The following is a 19898-nucleotide window of genomic DNA, read 5'->3' as shown; positions in this document are numbered from 1 at the left end:
CCATGATATTAAAAATATATACAATGTTTTCTGGTTATGGAAAAAAAACATTTTTTCACTCTGAAAATCCAAATGTATATATTATAATCTTCTTTAACAGTTAAAGTCCAGATGGTCAGTGGAAGAAAGAAAATAAGCAAAAATGAAAAACATCATTAAAAATAAAAATATTCAGAAATGAAATAGAATTCCATCACAAGCCTGTGTTGTCAAGGTCTATGACTGGTTCTTCCGCAAAACATTCCATGTCTCTAGGTTTCTCTGTGTCTGTGCGAAAGCCTCTAACTCACCTGTCCGGTTTTACCTGTTTATATACACACCTGCTGCAGTGCGGACTGCATTCTGATTGGTGCGCGGCTTTGCTTTAAAGAAGCACTGGCCTCTTAAATGAAGGTGACGTTCTTCCTCTTCTTCCTCTTCTTCTTTAATTGAACCAGATGATCTCCACAAACTATATATGAGCAGAATCAGGTATATATCACGAGGAGGAAAATCACTGGAGGGGTCTGTACGGCAGAATGAATAAAAACCACAGTGAGGAACAGTGTAGTACTCCATGTAGTACCCCATGATAACCTCTAGATGGAGCCATTTCCCTTAGGTTTGTAGAGAAGCGTCACCTGCACTATATTCTATTCAGTTCAGTTTTGTTTGCATAGCACGTTTATCAAATGCACAATGACTTCCTCCCTACAACACACATCCCTATTGTGATCACATATCATATTTAATGGTTAATCCTTTTAACAATGACACTTTTAATGTATACATTGGGTAAGGGTTGTATTTAGGAAATGAAAAAAATGTCAGCATTAAAATATTATGGTGGGTGACGATGGGTCAGCACTCTGTGAATACTGAACACCTTTTACATGCACATTTGCAGATATTTTCTCAATTTTCAACCATACAATTTCAGCTTTTGCATGTATTTTTCATTTCATTATTAGCTGGTGTTAACATATTTGCACTTTAAGCCTGCCATGAGGTCTATTTTGTTATTATATACAGCATGTTGTAGACACTGGTTTGCTGTAACGTCACCTGACGTCAGCGTAATGTTGCGAAGGTGGAGGGGGCGGAGCCTATCGCGACAGAGTTATTGCGTCACACTGAATGACGTAGGGAAAGGGCGAGTCTGGGTTCTACACTGCAGAGAAAGCGGATCTTTTGCACGTATAATCTGTGAAAAGTAAACAGAAGAGAATAGATGCGCGTACACTGCCATAATGGAGCGTGGTGGTGACTGAAACGTAAGTACATTTATCTGTGTTTCTGATGAAAGATGGGCATTCTTGCATCGTGTCAGTTTGGATGAAAGCTGTAAACAAACATGAGCAAAAATTTTCATCAGTCTTACTCGAAAGTGTGAACAGTGGGTGATTGTTGAAGGTGTTAACTGAGTGTTCATGGCGACATAGTGTTTGATATTTAATGTAGTGAGCGTCATTGTGCCAGAATCCTCCTGTCTCTTTTCTGTCCTCTCTCCTCATCTCCATGGTGATCTCGGTGCTTAGAGGTTTAAGGATGCTGCAGCATCGTTGCTACGTCGCTGTATTTCAGAAACAGAAAAGACAAAACAGCTCTTTTATGCTGTCGGATCGATTTAAGATGACTGTTCGCTGCGTTTAAGGCCTGTCTGATGAATTTCCCGTTTCACAAAACGCTCTTTGTTTTCTGGATTCCGTTTGCTGCAGTCTGTATTTAGACAAGTGATGCTTGTTCCAGATTCTGTGTTGTTAGAAGTTCTGATTACTGTCTGAAAACATCATTAAAACAAGTGAGTATGTTATCATTAGACACAAAGTAGCACTGTTGTAAACACAACTGCTTCACTGTTTGACCATTTCCTCCTTTGTGGTTTCTTGTAGCTTTAATACATAGAATTGTGTCTAACCCTTGTCAAGGTGGTGCATGGATCTGTTATTAACGAGCACATTTATTACTACTACCGTGGTTTAAACTTAATTTCATTATGTACAATATCAGAAAATAATATTAAACATAATGTGAAATGTTGTTAAAAATCTAGGCGTCAAATCTTATAAAGCCATGAAGTTCATAGGTAAAAATCTATTTTGGTTTTGTTGCTCACTAAATCCTTGTTAAAAAGTGCCAGGTTTAAACTGCAGCACAAAAGGAAATCAAGCAACAAGGCAAGAGTTTCAGGCCAGTATAAAATGGTGTTGTGGAAATGAATGAGTCTTAGACATAGTGCTATAACAGCAGAAGAAACAGTGCCGTTACTTCTGGAAGAAACAGGAACACAGGTCTGTATTTGTATATATATATATATATATATGCAAGAGCATTATGTATGCATGAGAAGAAACACATGGTGGAAACATTCTTGTACATGTATTTATTTTTGTACTATTCTAGTTAGACATTTAAAGACAGTTTGCAGAAATATGTTGTGACAGTTAGTAACTAGTTTTTGAAAGCTATGAAAAATTAGATGCATGTACTCAAATTTGGATTGGTAAGAAGATAAGAAAATGTCCACAGATAGTCTATAGAATCTTCCAACATTGTGAGGTAGAGTTAGTATTATCACAGAATAGATATTTGTGAGAAAAGCTGGATGGAATAAGAATCTGCAGTGCAGGCGGTTCTGGCAGTCTCTCTAGAGAGTGGAGGGATGCTGTTTAACTGGGTCGGTCGGGCCTGATTTGTCCTAGCAGGGAGTCCACTTCAACCTTTGCTTTGTAAGACAGTAGTGATTATTAACAAGGACTGTCATAGATATGCAACAGCAAATGTCCATATTCATAAAGACAATTGTGCTGTAATTCATTGTGTGGCAGATTAACAAAGCATGGAGTATCCTGTATTACATTTATTTTTTCATCATTTGTTCACAATTTAGTGGGTTGCTTTTGACAGCTGTAAGTTTACAGCTGTTTTCTTTACTATGGGTCTTTAGTTACTAATTTCAGGTAGTAGCTAAGGTAGTAATTACTAATTTACTGTCATTTCAGGCATATTTTGTGAGGTATTGTTATAAGAATTTGTAGTGTGGCTTAGATTAGTGTCTGTATGCTGATATTAAGTCATTATGCATTTAAATAACACTGACCAGCATACATACACATACACATGAATGAAAAGGATGATTAAACACCAAGGTGCATCACAAGACTGAGACCCATGGTATAGAAAGGAGAAGTATAGGAGGGCCGTTATAATTGCCACTTAACAATTGATTGCTTTTAGGACAATAAATATCCCAATGCAGCTTTTTCTTTGCAACATTTTTGTGCACTGCATATATGTGATCATTCTACTCAGCTTTTTTTTATTGCTGTCATAGTCTGGTACTTTATTTTATCGTGAAGCATGAGCATGATCACTTACCATTTCATCATCCATATATAATTAAGCTAATATTCATAGCTTACTTTTTGTCATAAGATTTGCAGGATCCTTGTAATTTGATGTGTCCTGTTTGTTACTGCATGTTTGAGTTCCTCGGGGATCTAATTAAGAACTTATTCCGCATGGTCCTGATCGAGTCATATCAAAGAGGTATTTCAGGTTCTGGTTAATGACTAGATTTCAGCAGACATGAAGGAAATAAAGAATGCCATGTTTGATCACAGGAGCTAGGCAAGAAGGTGGTCTGTGGTCACGCTGCTCTCATATCATCTGACTCAGCTTGTTTATCGAACTGAAGTGTTGGGCATCTATTTCAGTTATAATGCTGAGTTGTTTCATAAAATTCCGTCAGTTTGCCATCTGCTGTTTATTGGCTTTAAAATTGCTTGACTGAGTTCAGCCCAGTTCAACATTTTGCTTCTTAGTTACAGTAATTTCTCAAATGACAAGAACAACTACAGGTTAACAGATAGAGTAGATGAATAAAGTACAGTGCTGTTATGTGAAGGAAAAAAAAAAATGATAAATGATACCTGACTTGGTTTACTTTCACTTGATGCTACTTTTCTGGCCTTATATTTCAGGCAGTCTATAAGCTATTGTTTTTTTTCTGTGAAGGAAGTATTATTTGTGGTTGACTATCACTAGCCTAAAGTGGCCAAAAGTATGTGGACATCTGATCGTCACAATTGTGGGAGAGTAAAGAATGCAGTTCAACTCTATTAATACATGCAAAGGTAGGCAAATACTAAATGTCACACACATACAAGGTCAAAATACAGTAGTGGCCCGAGTGAGCAAACAAAAACCAGAATAATTATAATTGATAACAAATTACCTAGTAAAGTAAGGTGTGAGGCACAAACAGTGTTTACAGAGCATCAGAGAGAGTTTTTGGAACAATAAGAATGTGGTCTCTTTAAGTATGCATGCGAGTCTAGGCTGCGTGTTATGATTTCACCACATAGTTCAACATTAAATATGGATTATATTATTAACCAAACATGCCATGAGGAATATTTTAGTTAAACATAGTTTCGATGAGAAGGTTTAGTTCATATAGTCTCTCAGACCTACATTCCTTATCAACTCAATCCGGTAGTTTCCATATCTATTATACATTTATATTTGGCCCTTCCTCTAAATGTATAGACATCACTCAGAAAGTGCATTGAAAGACAGTAACAGAGAATCTCAAGCACAAAGAGAAGAACGTTCTCTTAAACTTCCTTATTAAGCACAAATTTCAGGATGTGGTTGTAAGACATGAGTGTATCGTGAAGAAGGAAGATGCAGCTGGCTTGAGGAACTTCTTGTCTTGCAATCTTTGCCTTGCATTCACGACGTCACACTGTCACGGAAGGCCGATCTTTTCTGTCAAGAGAAGATGAACGAGAGATATAGCTGCTGTGTTAGTATATGCGCTGTGCAAAATCCAACTGTGGTAGTGAGTGTTGTGCGGACGAGTCAATAAAAAATCTGAGTTCTATATACAGCATCGTCCTGCTTGTAGACCAGAATTGTGGGAAACGGTTCCTCCTCATACTCTTTTTGATGGTCTTCAGGGAGTGGAAACACTTCCCTGACTGCAACAGAGAGAAAAGTCCATTGTTTGGATGGATGGCTGAGTTCTTTCACTGCTATTCACATATAAAACGAATTATTTTAAACACTGCTGTAACAGTGGCTTAGTGCTAGTATTGCTATATTAGTGAAACTGGTCTGTAGTCTGTGTCTCTTGTTTGCAATTATCAAATGAAGGGGATCTTGATGCAGACTAATTGGTCAATAAACATCAGTAAACTTGTTCATGGTCAATACATAAAATTCTAGCAATAGTCCAAAAGAATTTGCAAAAAACGATAAACTGAAGAAGGTACTACACTTAGCAGTCAGTATGTTGCATGACAAATCACAGCTGTTCTGATATTCAGTATAACAGCAATCCATGTGATATTGCTTATTTATGCTGTATGCATTTATTTCTGAATCAAATAGGATAAATTTTGTTTTAAATTTTTGTCCTTTGTGTTCCTTTTCCATATGAAGAGAGACAGATTTACAAGTGCTAAAGGATGAGCAGCCTTTGTGCTGTGTGGGAACTGAAAAAAGATGGAAAAGTCTGATTCATAACCATGAGTCACACTTCAGGAAAGTGCACTGCAGGATACATTTCTCCAAATTGAATTCTATTTCATTCATTCATTATTTTCTATCGCTTATCCGAACTATTCTCGGGTCACGGGTGAATTCTATTTTTAAAATGAATTTGGGAATAGTCAGTAGTGTTCTTTCTGCATCCATCTTGATTAGTAGAAAATAACTGCTTTTTGAAAATGTAACGTTTCTTGATCATTGTTTCATTCATTTCTACCACTTATCCGAACTACCTCGGGTCACGGGGAGCCTGTGCCTATCTCAGGCGTCATTGGGCATCAAGGCAGGATACACCCTGGACGGAGTGCCAACCCATCGCAGGGCACACACACACACTCATTCACTCACGCAATCACACACTAGGGACAATTTTTCCAGAGATGCCAATCAACCTACCATGCATGTCTTTGGACCGGGGGAGGAAACCGGAGTACCCGGAGGAAACCCCCGAGGCACGGGGAGAACATGCAAACTCCACACACACAAGGCGGAGGTGGGAATCGAACCCTGACCCTGGAGGTGTGAGGCGAACGTGCTAACCACTAAGCCACCGTGCCCCCCTTGATCATTGTTTTTCCTTCGTTAATGCATATGTTGAGGCAAAATCTGAATAAAAAATTGAAAATGAGCTTTGAGCCTGTACAAGTGATGAGAGATACTGTAGCCGGCATGATATTTAAATATAGATCTGATTAGAGTTGTGATGTTTATTTTTTGTTTTTTCTCTTATCAGCGGTCTTTGTGAGGATGCTGCCAATACTGCCATGTTCACTGTGGGTGAATCATGACAGTGCAGTTATTATTAAAACCCTGATTGTGATATTAGTAGCATTGTGGGCAGCACAATGTAGTCAGATGGATGTCTGTGGGTTGTTGGGTGAATTTAATGCATACCATCCGATACCAGAGGAGAGCCCACTGCCTTCTGTCAAGGCTAAAATCTGTCCATTTTTATATATACGCACATAGATATACCTAATAGACTGGCCTTTTCATTTGTTCTTAAAGTATTTTGTTTATTTAATGTAGATACTGCACTGAATATTGTGCAATTTCCACATTTTTAGTATAAAAAACAAAGAATTTTGTAAAGGTCTTGGTCTGTGAATGATTTGGGTTTTAATGCTATGATGAGACTAAGGGAGCGTTTCAGCAAGTGTACCCAGCTTCATCTGCCAACACTGCAGGGATATGTAATCTGCAAACCTGTCTCATCATTGGTTCTGCCAGTCTCACTTTTTTTTTGCTTCACTTAAATGAATATCTCATCTTCCCTTCTTCTCACACCTCTTTGATCCACATCAGCTTTTAAAAAAGGAGCTCATGATGGTGCTGAGATATGAATGATAGAAATCTGATGTGAAGATATTTCTGAAGCTCTCAGATGTGATACCCACAAAGAAGACACAAAAATACCTGCATATCTATTATTGAATATGTAACCTTTACAATAGGGGAAGTGCAAATTGGAGGTTGTAAAGTAACCCGGTGAAGGTTATATTCATAGAATAACTCACTGTTCTCCTCTATCTATAATTTGATCAGTTCCAGAAAACAGACAGGTTTTCAGACATACAGTAATGTGCATTTTCTTTCTTCTAAACAGTGACCATACATCTTAAGCATGATCTTTGTATCCTTTTATTTCTTTGTATAATTGTGAATGGATCTAGCATTTCCAACTGCTCTCAATCCAAACATCTTTTAAGAGCTTATTCCTGAGCAGTAAAATATTTCTAGATTCAGAATTTCATGATTAAAAGCCTGAATTCTTAGGAAATTTCCCTTGAGCACAAATGAATAACAGACAGGCATGTTTACCTGCTTTAAATCTTCTACTGTCCCTCATTAAGTATATCTAATGGTCTGTGCCTAATTTGTCTTGGCAATTGTTAACGGCTGTTTGAATATTTATTCATATTTCTTTTCACCCTCTTCTTCTCTGTCCTGGTTTCCTTAGAAGTCCAGTTTATGGAGTAAAGTAGGCATACACAACTCACCTTTACAGCCTCACAGGTGTGAGGGCACTTGTTCCCATCCATACTATCAACACTACTCTTCCACTTAAGGCTCCAAAATCCCAGTTTTTCTTTTAATTGCTTCAACAATGGCGGGGAAAGAACGCAGTCCTCGTCACCGGCCCTGGTCTGTGTACCATGCAAACACATTTGATTTTGCTTCAGAAATGATAGGACTCACATTGACAGGTAAGAAATAGACAGAGTACTATTCTTATTTGGTTGCTGAAAACTGCATTATTTATTTATTTTATTGTTTATGACTAACTCTGTAAATTATAATAATTACTCATTTGCAAGCATTCAGAGTCATTGTATTAGAAAAATCTGTGTTCAGGAAACAGTCAAGATCCTGACGAGCCGGTGTTGGAGTTCAGTCTGGGTAAGTAACAGATAGAAATGTACCACTGTAATCACCAAAAGTGTATTTGAACCAAAAAATTTGTCATATTTATTTTTATTGATGGTCCATTACTAAACACTTTTTGTTCTTTGGGTGAATGAGGAACGGACTGCTTTAGGGGTGTTTTTTCTGTGTTATATATAATTTTGCTGAGAATATTTGGAAATTATCACATTATCTTATCATGCAATTAAAAATTCAAGTATTTTCCACAACCTTAATTAAAGATTCAGTAGAAAGAAATGCATTTTATCAAATTTATTTTATCAAACATATTTATCCCTTGAATACAAGTATAAAAAGACCAGATTATAGACATGGTTTCAAAAAGGGAACAGGGAATTTCTTATATATTAATTTATTTATTGCCAAATAGTTGTTTGTGGTTATTAAAATGCATTTTGGACTTTTTTTTAAAAGGTTTTAGTTAAAAGATCAGTCTTCTGTCAAAAAAGTGTGAATAAAAGCACTATCAGATAGACTCTCTATAGTATTTGTTTATGTAAAAACATTTAATTTCATTATTTTTGAAAGCATCATTGCTTTAAAACATTTCTTTGCATATGGTTTGCATAGACTTTTGCATGCTGATGTTTTCAAATAGAATTGTACTGTGCAACACCACCAGTTTTATAAAGCTAAAGGCAGTTCACTTGCATGTGTTGTGCATTAGACTGGGAATGAATGAATGAATTAAATTTTTGCCCATCCATGTTAAATTAGCATTAACACAAGATAGCATTCCTTTAAGGCAATGTACAATGTGAACACAATGTTTACTTGTTTAAATAAAGCTGATAGGTAGCTTGGCTACTTAGGTATTAATGAGTGTGTGTTTGATGGTGTGCATCTAGGGTTTCCTGGGTTGGACAGAGTGACTGTGAATGAATGTATGAATGAATGATTTAGTCTTTTGTTCCCAGCTTGTAGTGAGTTACTGACTCCAACACTGGAGCGTAAACCTAGTAGCTTTGTGGCAGTGAGCTGCACTACACCTCCTCAAGCGTTCTGGACGAAGCATGCTCAGACTGAGATCATAGAGGTGAGAGAGGTTCTACTTAGTAATGCTTTGTAATGTAATGAACTTAGTAATGCTTAGTAATGAATGTGTTTTGCTTCTCATTTAAGGGTACAAGCAACCCAATCTTCCTCAGTAGCATTGCTTTTTTTCAAGACTCCCTGATTACCCAGCAGACTCAAATGAAACTTTCTGTCTACGATGTCAAAGACCGTTCGCAGGGCACGGTGAGAAGATCATCAATGATCACAATCATTTTTATACAGAATGTAATATTTACATTCAAAAGAAGTGTCTTAACATTCTAACTATTTAACAAAAATCTCTGTTTCCTCAGATGTACCTTCTTGGTTCTGCCATGTTCACAGTGAAAGAGCTACTTCAGGACAAATATCATAGACTACACCTCACATTGAGGTAATAGGACACACTAACAGAAACATACATCTTTAATTGTGCTTTGTTATGATGTACTGTATATTTAAGGCTTAGTAAATCAAACATAAATTTTGCTGGAGAACTCATTGGTTAGATTTTTCGTATTTAATGATTCAGATCAGCAGAAAATGAGAAGATGGGCAACATCACTATTATCGCCTGGCAGATGGAGGAGAAGAAAGACCAGAGAGCCTCACTGGCTCGCTCAGACACAATTAATGGCAGGGTGGGTGGAGTTTATACTGTACAGTCACAGAAATGCATTATGCATCTTGAAAATAAAACCACAAAATTAATTAAACTGGCTGTAAAGAAACTGAATGCAATAATAAACTATTCTAAGGTGGATAAACTATATTCATGATAACCTTTAGCCATAATTTAGTACTAGTTATTGCAGTAAAGTAAAGACACTGATAATTAGATGAATGTAACCACACATCACATTGTAATTTTCCATGTATTATTTTATCTGGGTATTACAGATGGTTTTGCCTGTTGATGAGAGTCTGACTGAATCCATGGGAATGAAATCAAAATCTGCTTCACTGTGCAAAGACACACTCCTGAGAGCAGGTTAGAATCTAAACATTTTCTCACTATTGGCTATTTATTGGTCTGGCATGAAATTATCATTTTCCTACAGATATTTCTCACATTTTAGTCTTGTTAGTGCTTATTTTTAGTAGGTATTTGGGAAAAGAAATCTTAAATTAATTTTCTAACTTTTGAGATGAGGTCGGTGATTGATATTCTGACTAAGGCTCCTAAAGTTGTTGCATTTTTTACAGAATGGTTTGTATTATTAAACATTAGGTTTATGTATATTTGTAAGCATTTAATGGGGCTTTTTTCCATGACTCACAAACGTTGTGTTTGTTAAAACATTTACACTATAAAAAAGATTCCATCTCTACCATTAAGGGCTTTTAAGTTGGTCCTTCTGGATAGATTGTATTCATCCCATGATAGTGGAAAGTTTCCTATTCAGAAAAAGGTTTAATTAAATCCTTAATAAAATTCGAACAAGTACTTACCTTAAGATTGACCTTTTCTCTGATATTGTACAAATTTCTTTTCATCAAAATCAATTATCTGATATTAATGAAAATATTCTTTGAATAATTGTTGTAGTATTTGGAGGTACAATATCACGGATGTACCGCTTGCCCACCACGGATGGGAACCATCTGCGTGTCCTGGAACAGATGGCAGAGAGCGTGCTGTCGCTTCACATACCCAGACAGTTTGTAAAACTCCTACTGGAGGAAGATGCAGCCAGGTATTTCCCATAGTATATTATTGTATCTCTTAATCCATGTAGTGTCATTTTTATGTTTGTACATATCATTGATATATTAACATATTATATACTCGGTTTGAAGGGTGTGTGAGCTGGAGGAGTTGGGGGAGTTGTCTCCATGTTGGGAGAATCTAAGGAGGCAGATCATCACTCAATATCAGACCATCATCCTCACCTATCAGGAAACACTTAGTGACCTTCATGAGTACAAGGGTAGAGATTTTCCTCTCCTTATAGACTTATAATATAACATGAAACAACATAAATCGGAGCTTAAACATACCACAGTGTTTGCTGCTACCAAAATGTTATGCTGCTACATGTCTGATTCCATATACATAATGTAACTAATGGTATTAAAAGAAGAACTATCATTTTACCAGCTTTAAGGTTACTTACCTTTATATCATATACTTTTTATCTGTTCTCATCAGGTCCCTCTTTTAAATCCAGCATTCTGAAAGCAGATAAGAGGTTGGAGTTTGTGCCGACTAATCTCCACATTCAAAGGATGAGGGTACAGGGCGAGTCAGGATATGGTATATATGCAGCTATTGATATATTCAGCATAGAACAATAAAATGATTTTCATCAGGATGCCATATGTTATAAAATCGATTCATATTTTAGTGTTAGTAATTCATGTTCTTTTTGATGGTGACTTCATCTCAAGTCAGTGAAAATTGCAGTGAAATTGTTGTGCCTGATAAGAATACATTTCTGACTGCTTTTGTAAAACAAGCATTCATTTTATTAACAATGTTGTCCTTTTAGACACCTTCACTTGATACCAGAAAGCCTGACTGACTAGATAACCAATGACTGATCAATATCACTAAAAAAAAGCTAGCCAAGTTTCAGTTTTAATGAACACAAGCTCCAGCTGATGTAACTTATCTCCCTACAGAACGAACCTATGATGTGGTCACAACTGGAGCCCCTGCAGCACATCATCAAGGTTTTAAGGGCAGTGGATTGAGGAAACTAATTCAGAAGTTTGAGGAGTCCAAGAAACAGTAAGTCTAAATCTGATCTTAATGATAAACTCTTAAATAAATATAGTTTTTTTGATAATGTAATCACAAAAAATATAGTATGGTTTTATCTTTGTAGTAAATTTACACTTAGACTGAAGCGGCTGTACAATACAGCATTAGCAAATGATTGAAGCTAGCTCTAAACTGTGGAATATATTGTGAAAGATTTCATTTCTTCATTTATTTTTAGATTCGTTTTTCACGTTACACGGTACTCAATTGAATGGTATTACATAACCTATAATGAGTGGCCAGAGGCTTCATTGTCATTGCCATTGCTTTCCTTGGAAATATTTGCTTCTTATTGCTGTTTTTTTTATTAGTTTATTTATTTGTTTGGGACGTTTTTTTGTTTATTAATGCATTTATTTTCAGTAGTAATGATTTTTACACTCCTATTTTTGTTTTCTAATCAGTGCATATGAGGATGAAGGGTGAGTTTTGGTGAAGCAGAAGTTTATGTTATTAGTTTCATTGTGTTGTATGTTTGCTGTGTTTAGCCACTTTTAAATTGAGTAATTGAGTACTGATTTTATTTGGGTTTGTTTTTCACCATTGAATGCTCATGTATGTTGCACTCATTTGTGATTGTACACTAGATGACCAACAGTTATGGACACCTAACCATCACTCCTGATCATGTGTGCTTCTTGAAAATCACAATCCAGATTTAGTCTCTCTTTGGATTTTGGATTGTGTCTTTGTGGATTTGTGTTTGTTCGGCCACTTACGCATCAGTGAGATCAGATGCTGATTTTGGGTGAGAAGGGCTGAGGTGCAGTCAGCATTCCATTTCCTCATAGAGGTATTAGGAGTTGAGGTCAAGGCTCAGGCCATTTAAGTTCTTCCAAACCATGTCTTTACGAAAGTCGCTTTATGGCATCAGTTATGTGAAGGTGTCCATATACTTTTGACCATTTTTGTGGTTGTCTGTGTTTGACACACGTCAGTGAAATAGATCTGGATGGGAATAATAAGCAGATACAAGGAGAGAGAGCGTAAACACAAGAACATTGAAACTAAGTCTCCCAATTCCTCTCTACTCTGTTCCCTCTCTTCACAGTACTGGAGAGTCCCATCTGCATTCAGGAGTGTACCAGCCACAGGATGTGATAAGAGCAAAAGAGATCATTTCCCACATTAACACCCTGAAGACGCAAGTTAGCTACTACACAGAGCGCTTGTCCCGGGCTGCCAAAGAGCGGTCCGCTAACGCACTGGAGAGAACCCTCGGCATCCTCACAGAGAAGGTCAGTCTGCCTGCTAATCAAACCTCTTTATTCCCTTTACATTGCTTAATGAGCTTTCACCTGAAGCAGGGCCGTTTCTTTTGGTATCTAGCATTTATTATACTTTCATTATACATTGTCATTCATTATTCACACCTTAACTTTTATTTTAAATCATGTTCCATTTCTTTTTTTATGATAACTTGGATGGCATGCAGGACATACATGCATATTCAAATACATGCTTATTTGCATTTTTCTAGTAATCATAGAATACTAAGCAGGGGTCAAAACACAGGCTGGCATAAACATACTACACAACACACAAAAGCAGGCAAAAAAGCCAGTGTCTTAAGCAATGACAGCAAAACATGAGGAACAAAGACAAAAGAAGTAAAACCCCAGCTTGGTAATGCAGACAAAAATACTTCACAAGACTACAAAAAGAGTATGCACAGGACAGGACTTAAATAAGGAAGCAATGATCAAAAAGTTGTAGAGAACTAGAACAAGAAAAGAGAAGGAGATGGTGTGGTCCACTTTGAATTGAAGCTTTCCCAGGATACTTCAGAGTGTTAATTCCACGAAAGTGATGACAATTATTTATTTTTAAATTTTCCAAATTAATTAACTGGAACTGGCAAATGAAACAGGTACCAGCAAGGGTATCACATACTACTTTTTCAAATCTGTCATACACACAATTCTCCTTTGTTTGAATGTGTTTGGTTATTGTGCATTGCTTAACCACATTCAACATTCTTCAGTAACAGTCTCTTCTCTTTAAATAAGTATTCACAGATTAATTGGAAGTGTTTCTCACTTTCCTCAGACAAGGCAACTGGTGACAGTGTGTGACAACAGGCTGCTAGCCACAGCCATCCAGGCTCTGAGTGCAGCACGACCAGAGTTCATTGCCTCTAAAACCTCTCCCTCTGGGCCGGACACTGAACGTGTGGTTTTGCGTAATGACCAAAGCTCTGTACAAGCCAAGTGGAGTGGTAAAGGGAACAGAGCGTCCATGAATGTGGACTGGCATGAGGAGGAGTGGGTAAGGGGGCTCAACTGACAGAAAAAGTATTAAAAAGATTGAACAGTGATTCAGATGTGTAGTAGGAAACCATTTATTCCACAACAGACTTTCATTTTTCTTCTCACTCTATCTCTACTGTAGGAAAAGGTGTGGTTGAATGTGGACAAAAGTATGGACTGTGTAATCCACTGTGTGAACAGGCTGTTAATGAGGGATCGGCTACAGAGCGACAGTAGTGAGGACGTCTTCCTCTCTGACCAGCAGCCCAACACTAGCAAGAGAGGTAGCCATGGCAATGCCTTCTGGATCAACCCCAGTAACCCATCCTCATCATCCTCGTTGTACACCACCTTGTCTTCATCACGTCTTCTTCCTGATTCCCATTCATCATTATCATCCTCTTCATCATCTATGACTCCTGCATGTGTAACCAGTTCTCACAGATCGACCTGTATGTCCATATATATTTAGTCTTCTTAAATGGCACTGTTCTTTCAAATGCTTTCACTTTTACATCCCTTTTTTCTTGTCACTTAATTTCCGGTATTACATGCCGTGTGAAAAGCTAGTTGTGTTATTAGATTTTAGTCCGGCCATATAATGAAACAATGAAATCAACAGGCTTGAGCAGTGTATTATATCATGAGGCCTCACTGATGGCATAATAAGAATGATGTGGGACAAGTATTACACAAACACAAACACACACACACACATACTCTTAAAGTTTTTCATGTCCTTAATGCCCTACTTGGTTCATGTCATGTTTCCTCCAACTACCAAACATGGCAAACAGAAAATCCGTAACCCTTTCCTACAAAACCAAAAATCATTAAAAAAAACAAAAACAGTTAAAAAAACAATAGTTTTTTTGTTTGTTTGTTTGTTTTTTAGCATTAGTATAATATGTACTTTTTTGTGTGCCTTATATATCTATTTTTAGTTTCTCCTCCAACCAGAGATCTAATCTATAGGGTTTGTTTCAGTCTGTGTAATCATCTGAAGCTCAGTGGCGTGATTGTCACTGAGAGTCTGCTCTCCAACCCCTCCTCTTTCCCTTATAGCACTCTGTTTACAACAATTGATGGGTGCTTCCAGAAAAATCTATAAAAAACAAACACTTTTACTTTTTTGTTGCGGATGCCAAAAATGAAACCTTACATCAATGTCTTTTTACCTTAATTCCTCTAAAGTGTTTAAAGATTTGTACCTTTAATACAAACCACCCGTTATTACATATGCTAAGAATGTTCATAGACAAACTTCCACATTTTGTTGGATTTAGTCATAGAATATCTATAATAAAACATGTTTTATCCTGCAGATGGCAGCCTTAATGTCGATGGCTGCTCTCCAGGTGAGCCATGTGTGTGGATTTTATGTGTTCAGAATAGTTTTTTTCTCCACTGTATCTTTGCAGTACATCAGCACTGTTATCTATGTTACTGCAGGTGAATGGAGTGATGCCCTGTATCCTCTATTGACTACACTGAATGAGTGTGTAGCCATGATGAGTGACATGGCAAAGAAGTCTATGGTGTTTGTGCTGATGCAGGACTGCGCTCCCACCATCGCTATGAGCCTGGCGTTACAGTACCGCAGAGATGTGGTCTTCTGTCAGACTGTGAGAGCATTCACACACACACACACACACACAAACACACACCTCGTTAACTACATGCACATTAAGCACTAATGAGAAACTCAGCAAATTGCTGCATCGGCTCTACTGCAGAAACACACCACTGGCCCTCTGTTACAGCGCTACAGCTACAGACTTAGTATTGATTATGGTATTGAAGCTATTCACTTTCTTTAGGTGGTTTTTGCTTTTCATTTAGCTTAACATTACTTATGGTTTTGTTTTAATAATATGATTAACAGCCATTTAAGGAATATGTGAACATTCTATATGTATAAACTTCAACCCAAAACTATATTACCAAATTATGATTTTTTTTTGTAATGAATTTACAGTTTAATGTGTTTGCCATCACATAATCTACAGTAGCACAGCATGTTTAGTAACCACAAATTTAATCTAATCTAAGATGTTCCCTGCTCTGAGTGTTATAAAACCTCCTTATCATTTTTATTGCATTTTTGCAACTAGTTTCTTGACCCCTGAGCTCAAGGGTTTTTTATGCAAAAAGCTTAATGCACATTTCAACATTAAATGCTAATTATAAAGTGTATATGTTAAACAAATTCAGAAATATAACATTACTAATCTGCATAGTGTGTCAGTAGTCACAGTAATCAAATAAACATGTTGGCAGAAAGTTGCCTATGGAGTATATTGAAGTTTCTGTAACAATTTTTTTAAACACTCTAGAATGTCAAGTCTTCTGGGCGGGAATTTTAGTTATTTAATGTATGAACACGGCTCTCTCCACAGCTAGCAGCTGTGATCTGTGGTTTCGTAGCAAAGCTGAGGAATTGTTTGTGTGATCAAGGCTTCCTTAGACAACTCCATACCATCGGCTTACTGGTCCAGTTCGAGGGTCTACTTAGCACTTATGGTATGTGTGTGTGTGTTTGCATTTGCATTTTCTTGCTATGTGTTACCGTGAAGAAACAAACAAATTTCAGTATATTATCGACAACAAATGCAGTGAAATGTAAAATGTTTGAAACGATTAAATTAATTACTTAGTATTTGGTTCATCCCCTTTTTTGTTTAATTATACTGTGCACTCCAGTTGCGTGGACTTTATGAGTTTGTGTAAAACCTTATGATCCATTTTAGATCAAATCCATCAGACTGTCATAAGAGATTAAGCACAAGTTAAATTTGACCTATTGTACAAATCAGACATCATGCTCACTATCAAACATTTGCTTACATTTAAATAAGATTAATAGTACTTAGAAATGGTGCAGAATCGTAACTATTAATTATTCAAGATATAGAAAATATACTTGCTTAGATTTTAAAAATTATCTGAGACATTTGGACCCCTCTGTATGTTACATTAAAGGGGAGGAGCTGGCCATGCTTGAGGACATGAGCATAGGTGTATTGGACCTTAGGAACGTCACCTTTAAGGTCACTCAGGCAACCTCCAGCTTCGGCCCTGACATGCTACCTGTTATCACGGGGAACCGAGATGGGTTTAATGTGAGAGTACCACTGCCTGGGGCTATGTTTGACGTTTTGCCTCGGGAAATCCAAAATGGGATGTTGCTACGTGTTCAGCCAGTCCTGTTCAACATAGGAATTAACGAGCAACAGACACTCGCAGAGAAGTACGCTTCTGTATATCTGATTCATTGTTAAATTCATCGATTAAACCTTCTAATTAAATCAGTTAAATCATAATCCATAAGCATGAATATCACTCATCTGTGTACTGGACTTTACAATGATGCTTACTTTTTCAAAAGGTTTGGTGACACCTCACTACAGGAAATAGTCAATACAGAGAGTCTGACACGACTCAACTCCTACTATGATCAGTTCAAGGAAGTGCTTCCTGAAGACTGTGAGTCTTAAACTAGTTGAAATGTTGTATTAGGTTTTATGATGTCTTTGTAGTTGTTTCACCGACTCTCTGCTCCCCAGGTCTGCCTCGTTCCCACAGTCAGTACTGTATCCCAGAGCTACTAAAATTCCTGGCTCAGAACATGAGCTCCAGGAAGAATAAGAATGTGGACATCCTTTGGCAGGCAGCAGAGGTACAGTAATTTACAATGACGGCTTGTGGTTTTGCTTCAGTTTGTACCTCAAGCCTTCCATCCTTCTCAGATGTACTAAAGAAAAGTCCTGCGATTAATAATAAATTCAATGACAACAATGTATCTGACTGATTTGATGACTGAGTGATAATTTTATTGTCTGCTCTTATGTTGTTTTTGGAAGGTGTGCCGGCGTCTCAATGGTGTGCGGGCAACCTGTTGTAAGAGTGCAAAGGACCGCACAGCCATGTCTGTAACTCTGGAGCAGTGTCTGATCCTGCAGATGGAGCATTGCATGGCCCCACAGGTCTTAAGCCAGGCCCTGGACTGCATGCGCAGGTGAAGGTTACTCGCTCACTCATGATATGTTTACTGTACAAAGTTTACTTGAACAAGCTGTTAATAGATCACTTTACTTTTATGAACAAAGATAATTCTGTTATTAGATAACAGATAAATCTTTGTTTTCAGCAGGTGTAAACGTAACTATTGTGTAATCTATGTACTTTGCATTGTCTGCAGTGAGGGCTGCAGGAGAGAGAACACCATGAAGAATGTGGGCAGCAGAAAGTATGCCTTCAATTCCCTTCAGCTGAAGGCCTTCCCCAAACAGTATAGACCTCCAGAAGGCACTTATGGAAAGGTGGAGACTTGATTGGGACACTCACCTATGTCCCCAACTCCTACTATTCTTAACCAGGCTGCTCTCCCCATCATCCTCTTTATTTTTTTTTGCCACTGATACATGTAGTTCACAAGATTGCATAAGACACTTCTCTTGTCTGATTCTGAGTATTATATCAAAGTTGATCATCAGGAATATTTGATCAGGAATCCTGTGAATGGAAGAAAAGGACTCCATTCAAGCAACAAACACTCAGCAACTACTACAAAAATAACCCATGCAGTTCTCACCATTCTTACATTTTGTGTTTAGTCTGAACAGAATCTCAGTTTCACATCCCAAATTAACCACTGACACGGTCTTTGACATAAATAAATAAATAAATAAATAAAATCACAAAATGAAATCAATTGTTTTTACTATTTCTCACCAGATCTTTAACAGATTGTTCTTTAACAAATCTTGGAGGTGTCTACATGTTGATAGACTGAATTTACAATATTATTTATGCACATCTGCTTATGTACTCCACCAGATGCAATAGGATAAATAAATGAGCATTGTTCATTTTTCTATTCATTAAATGTGCACATTATGCTGTAACTGACATTTAGCATTAGTAATTGATAGGTGTGAGTCTTATGAAGTTTTATTTTATCACAAGGCTGTACATATAATGCTTTAAATCAGCCCTTTACCTTATAAAGAGCAACAGTGTGTATTTTACGGGTTGTAGATTTCCAAGGAAAGGGCCTTTCTCATGCTGTTGCTAAGCACAGGTAATGTTTGTACAGTTAATACAGTGAAATGTTGTGAATAGATATTAACATAATTTTAGCTAAGTTGTGTAAGATAATTAAGACACTATTCAGTCGTTCGTTGTTAATTGTTTGTACATGTGTTATGTAAATCTCTTTGGGGTTCTGCTGATATGTCATTATTGTTATTCCCGTTTAAAGTGCATCTGATTAGAATCATACTAATTTATTCTCATGACTTACTTATAAATTATTCTGTTATTTTCTTTACAGGATAAATTAATTTTCCATATCAAAAAAGAATCTCTATAGACACTTTAATGTACTTCTTAAACCCTTTGTTATGCTTATAGCATGGAAAACTCAGTTTAGAGTTTAACACAAAAAACTCAATATGATGAACATACGTAACTTTAACTATGTAAAGACATTATGTAAATTATTGTTTGTTTTTTATTTGATGGCTATGCTTAGCAGTGTATAAATACTCATGTAACCTTTGTCATTCAGTTCTCCATTTATGCCCACACAAATACTGGATTAGCAGTAAATAATGCAGAACTCTTCGTCTAAACATGTAGCTATTAAAACAAATTATACACGTTTTACTGAGTGTTATGTTTCTGATTTACAAACAGACAGAATTGCTCAGTAATAAGCTGTTCAATATTATTGAAGATTTATTATTGGAGGCTTTATTAGGTTTATTTAAATAGTTTATTTATTTATTTAGATATGGACTGATGTCATAAGAAAGATTAAAGCATTTTTGTAAGTCTTGCATAAAAGAACTATACAGTGATGCCTCGAGATACGAGTTTAA

At 36.8% G+C, this 19898-nt stretch overlaps 1 protein-coding gene across 2 annotated transcripts; it reads left to right on the top strand.

Annotated features, from left to right (window-relative positions):
- Positions 1 to 1128: 1128 nt before the first annotated feature.
- On the top strand, positions 1129 to 19679 carry inpp4aa (inositol polyphosphate-4-phosphatase type I Aa). 2 transcript variants are annotated; one of them, XM_060876249.1, is made up of 24 exons: positions 1129 to 1253; positions 7496 to 7742; positions 7891 to 7935; positions 8880 to 8998; positions 9085 to 9201; positions 9312 to 9391; positions 9530 to 9638; positions 9898 to 9988; positions 10547 to 10694; positions 10798 to 10928; positions 11150 to 11254; positions 11623 to 11731; positions 12169 to 12186; positions 12816 to 13002; positions 13814 to 14032; positions 14156 to 14465; positions 15339 to 15371; positions 15466 to 15638; positions 16413 to 16536; positions 16996 to 17263; positions 17402 to 17499; positions 17580 to 17692; positions 17877 to 18031; positions 18215 to 19679. In XM_060876249.1, the coding sequence occupies exons 2-24, from the start codon at positions 7643 to 7645 to the stop codon at positions 18345 to 18347; spliced, it is 2985 nt and encodes a 994-aa protein (XP_060732232.1). In that variant the 5' UTR covers positions 1129 to 1253; positions 7496 to 7642; the 3' UTR covers positions 18348 to 19679. The 2 variants fall into 2 exon arrangements, with proteins under 2 accessions (XP_060732232.1, XP_060732233.1); XM_060876250.1 differs by lacking the exon at positions 12169 to 12186.
- The last annotated feature ends 219 nt before the right edge of the window (positions 19680 to 19898 follow it).

This window comes from Tachysurus vachellii, chromosome 8 (assembly GCF_030014155.1).
Source record: "Tachysurus vachellii isolate PV-2020 chromosome 8, HZAU_Pvac_v1, whole genome shotgun sequence".
NCBI lineage: Eukaryota > Metazoa > Chordata > Actinopteri > Siluriformes > Bagridae > Tachysurus > Tachysurus vachellii.
Note: the sequence above shows the minus strand (reverse complement) of the source record. Positions and strands in the feature narration are given on the sequence as shown.

Bases quoted from the DNA above. Each gene is read 5' to 3' on its own strand.
- inpp4aa (XM_060876249.1), top strand. From the start codon at position 7,643: ATGGCGGGGAAAGAACGCAGTCCTCGTCACCGGCCCTGGTCTGTGTAC. The intron at 17,264-17,401 runs GTACGCTTCTGT...CTTTTTCAAAAG, and splicing joins CAACAGACACTCGCAGAGAA to GTTTGGTGACACCTCACTAC. The intron at 17,693-17,876 runs GTACAGTAATTT...TGTTTTTGGAAG, and splicing joins TCCTTTGGCAGGCAGCAGAG to GTGTGCCGGCGTCTCAATGG.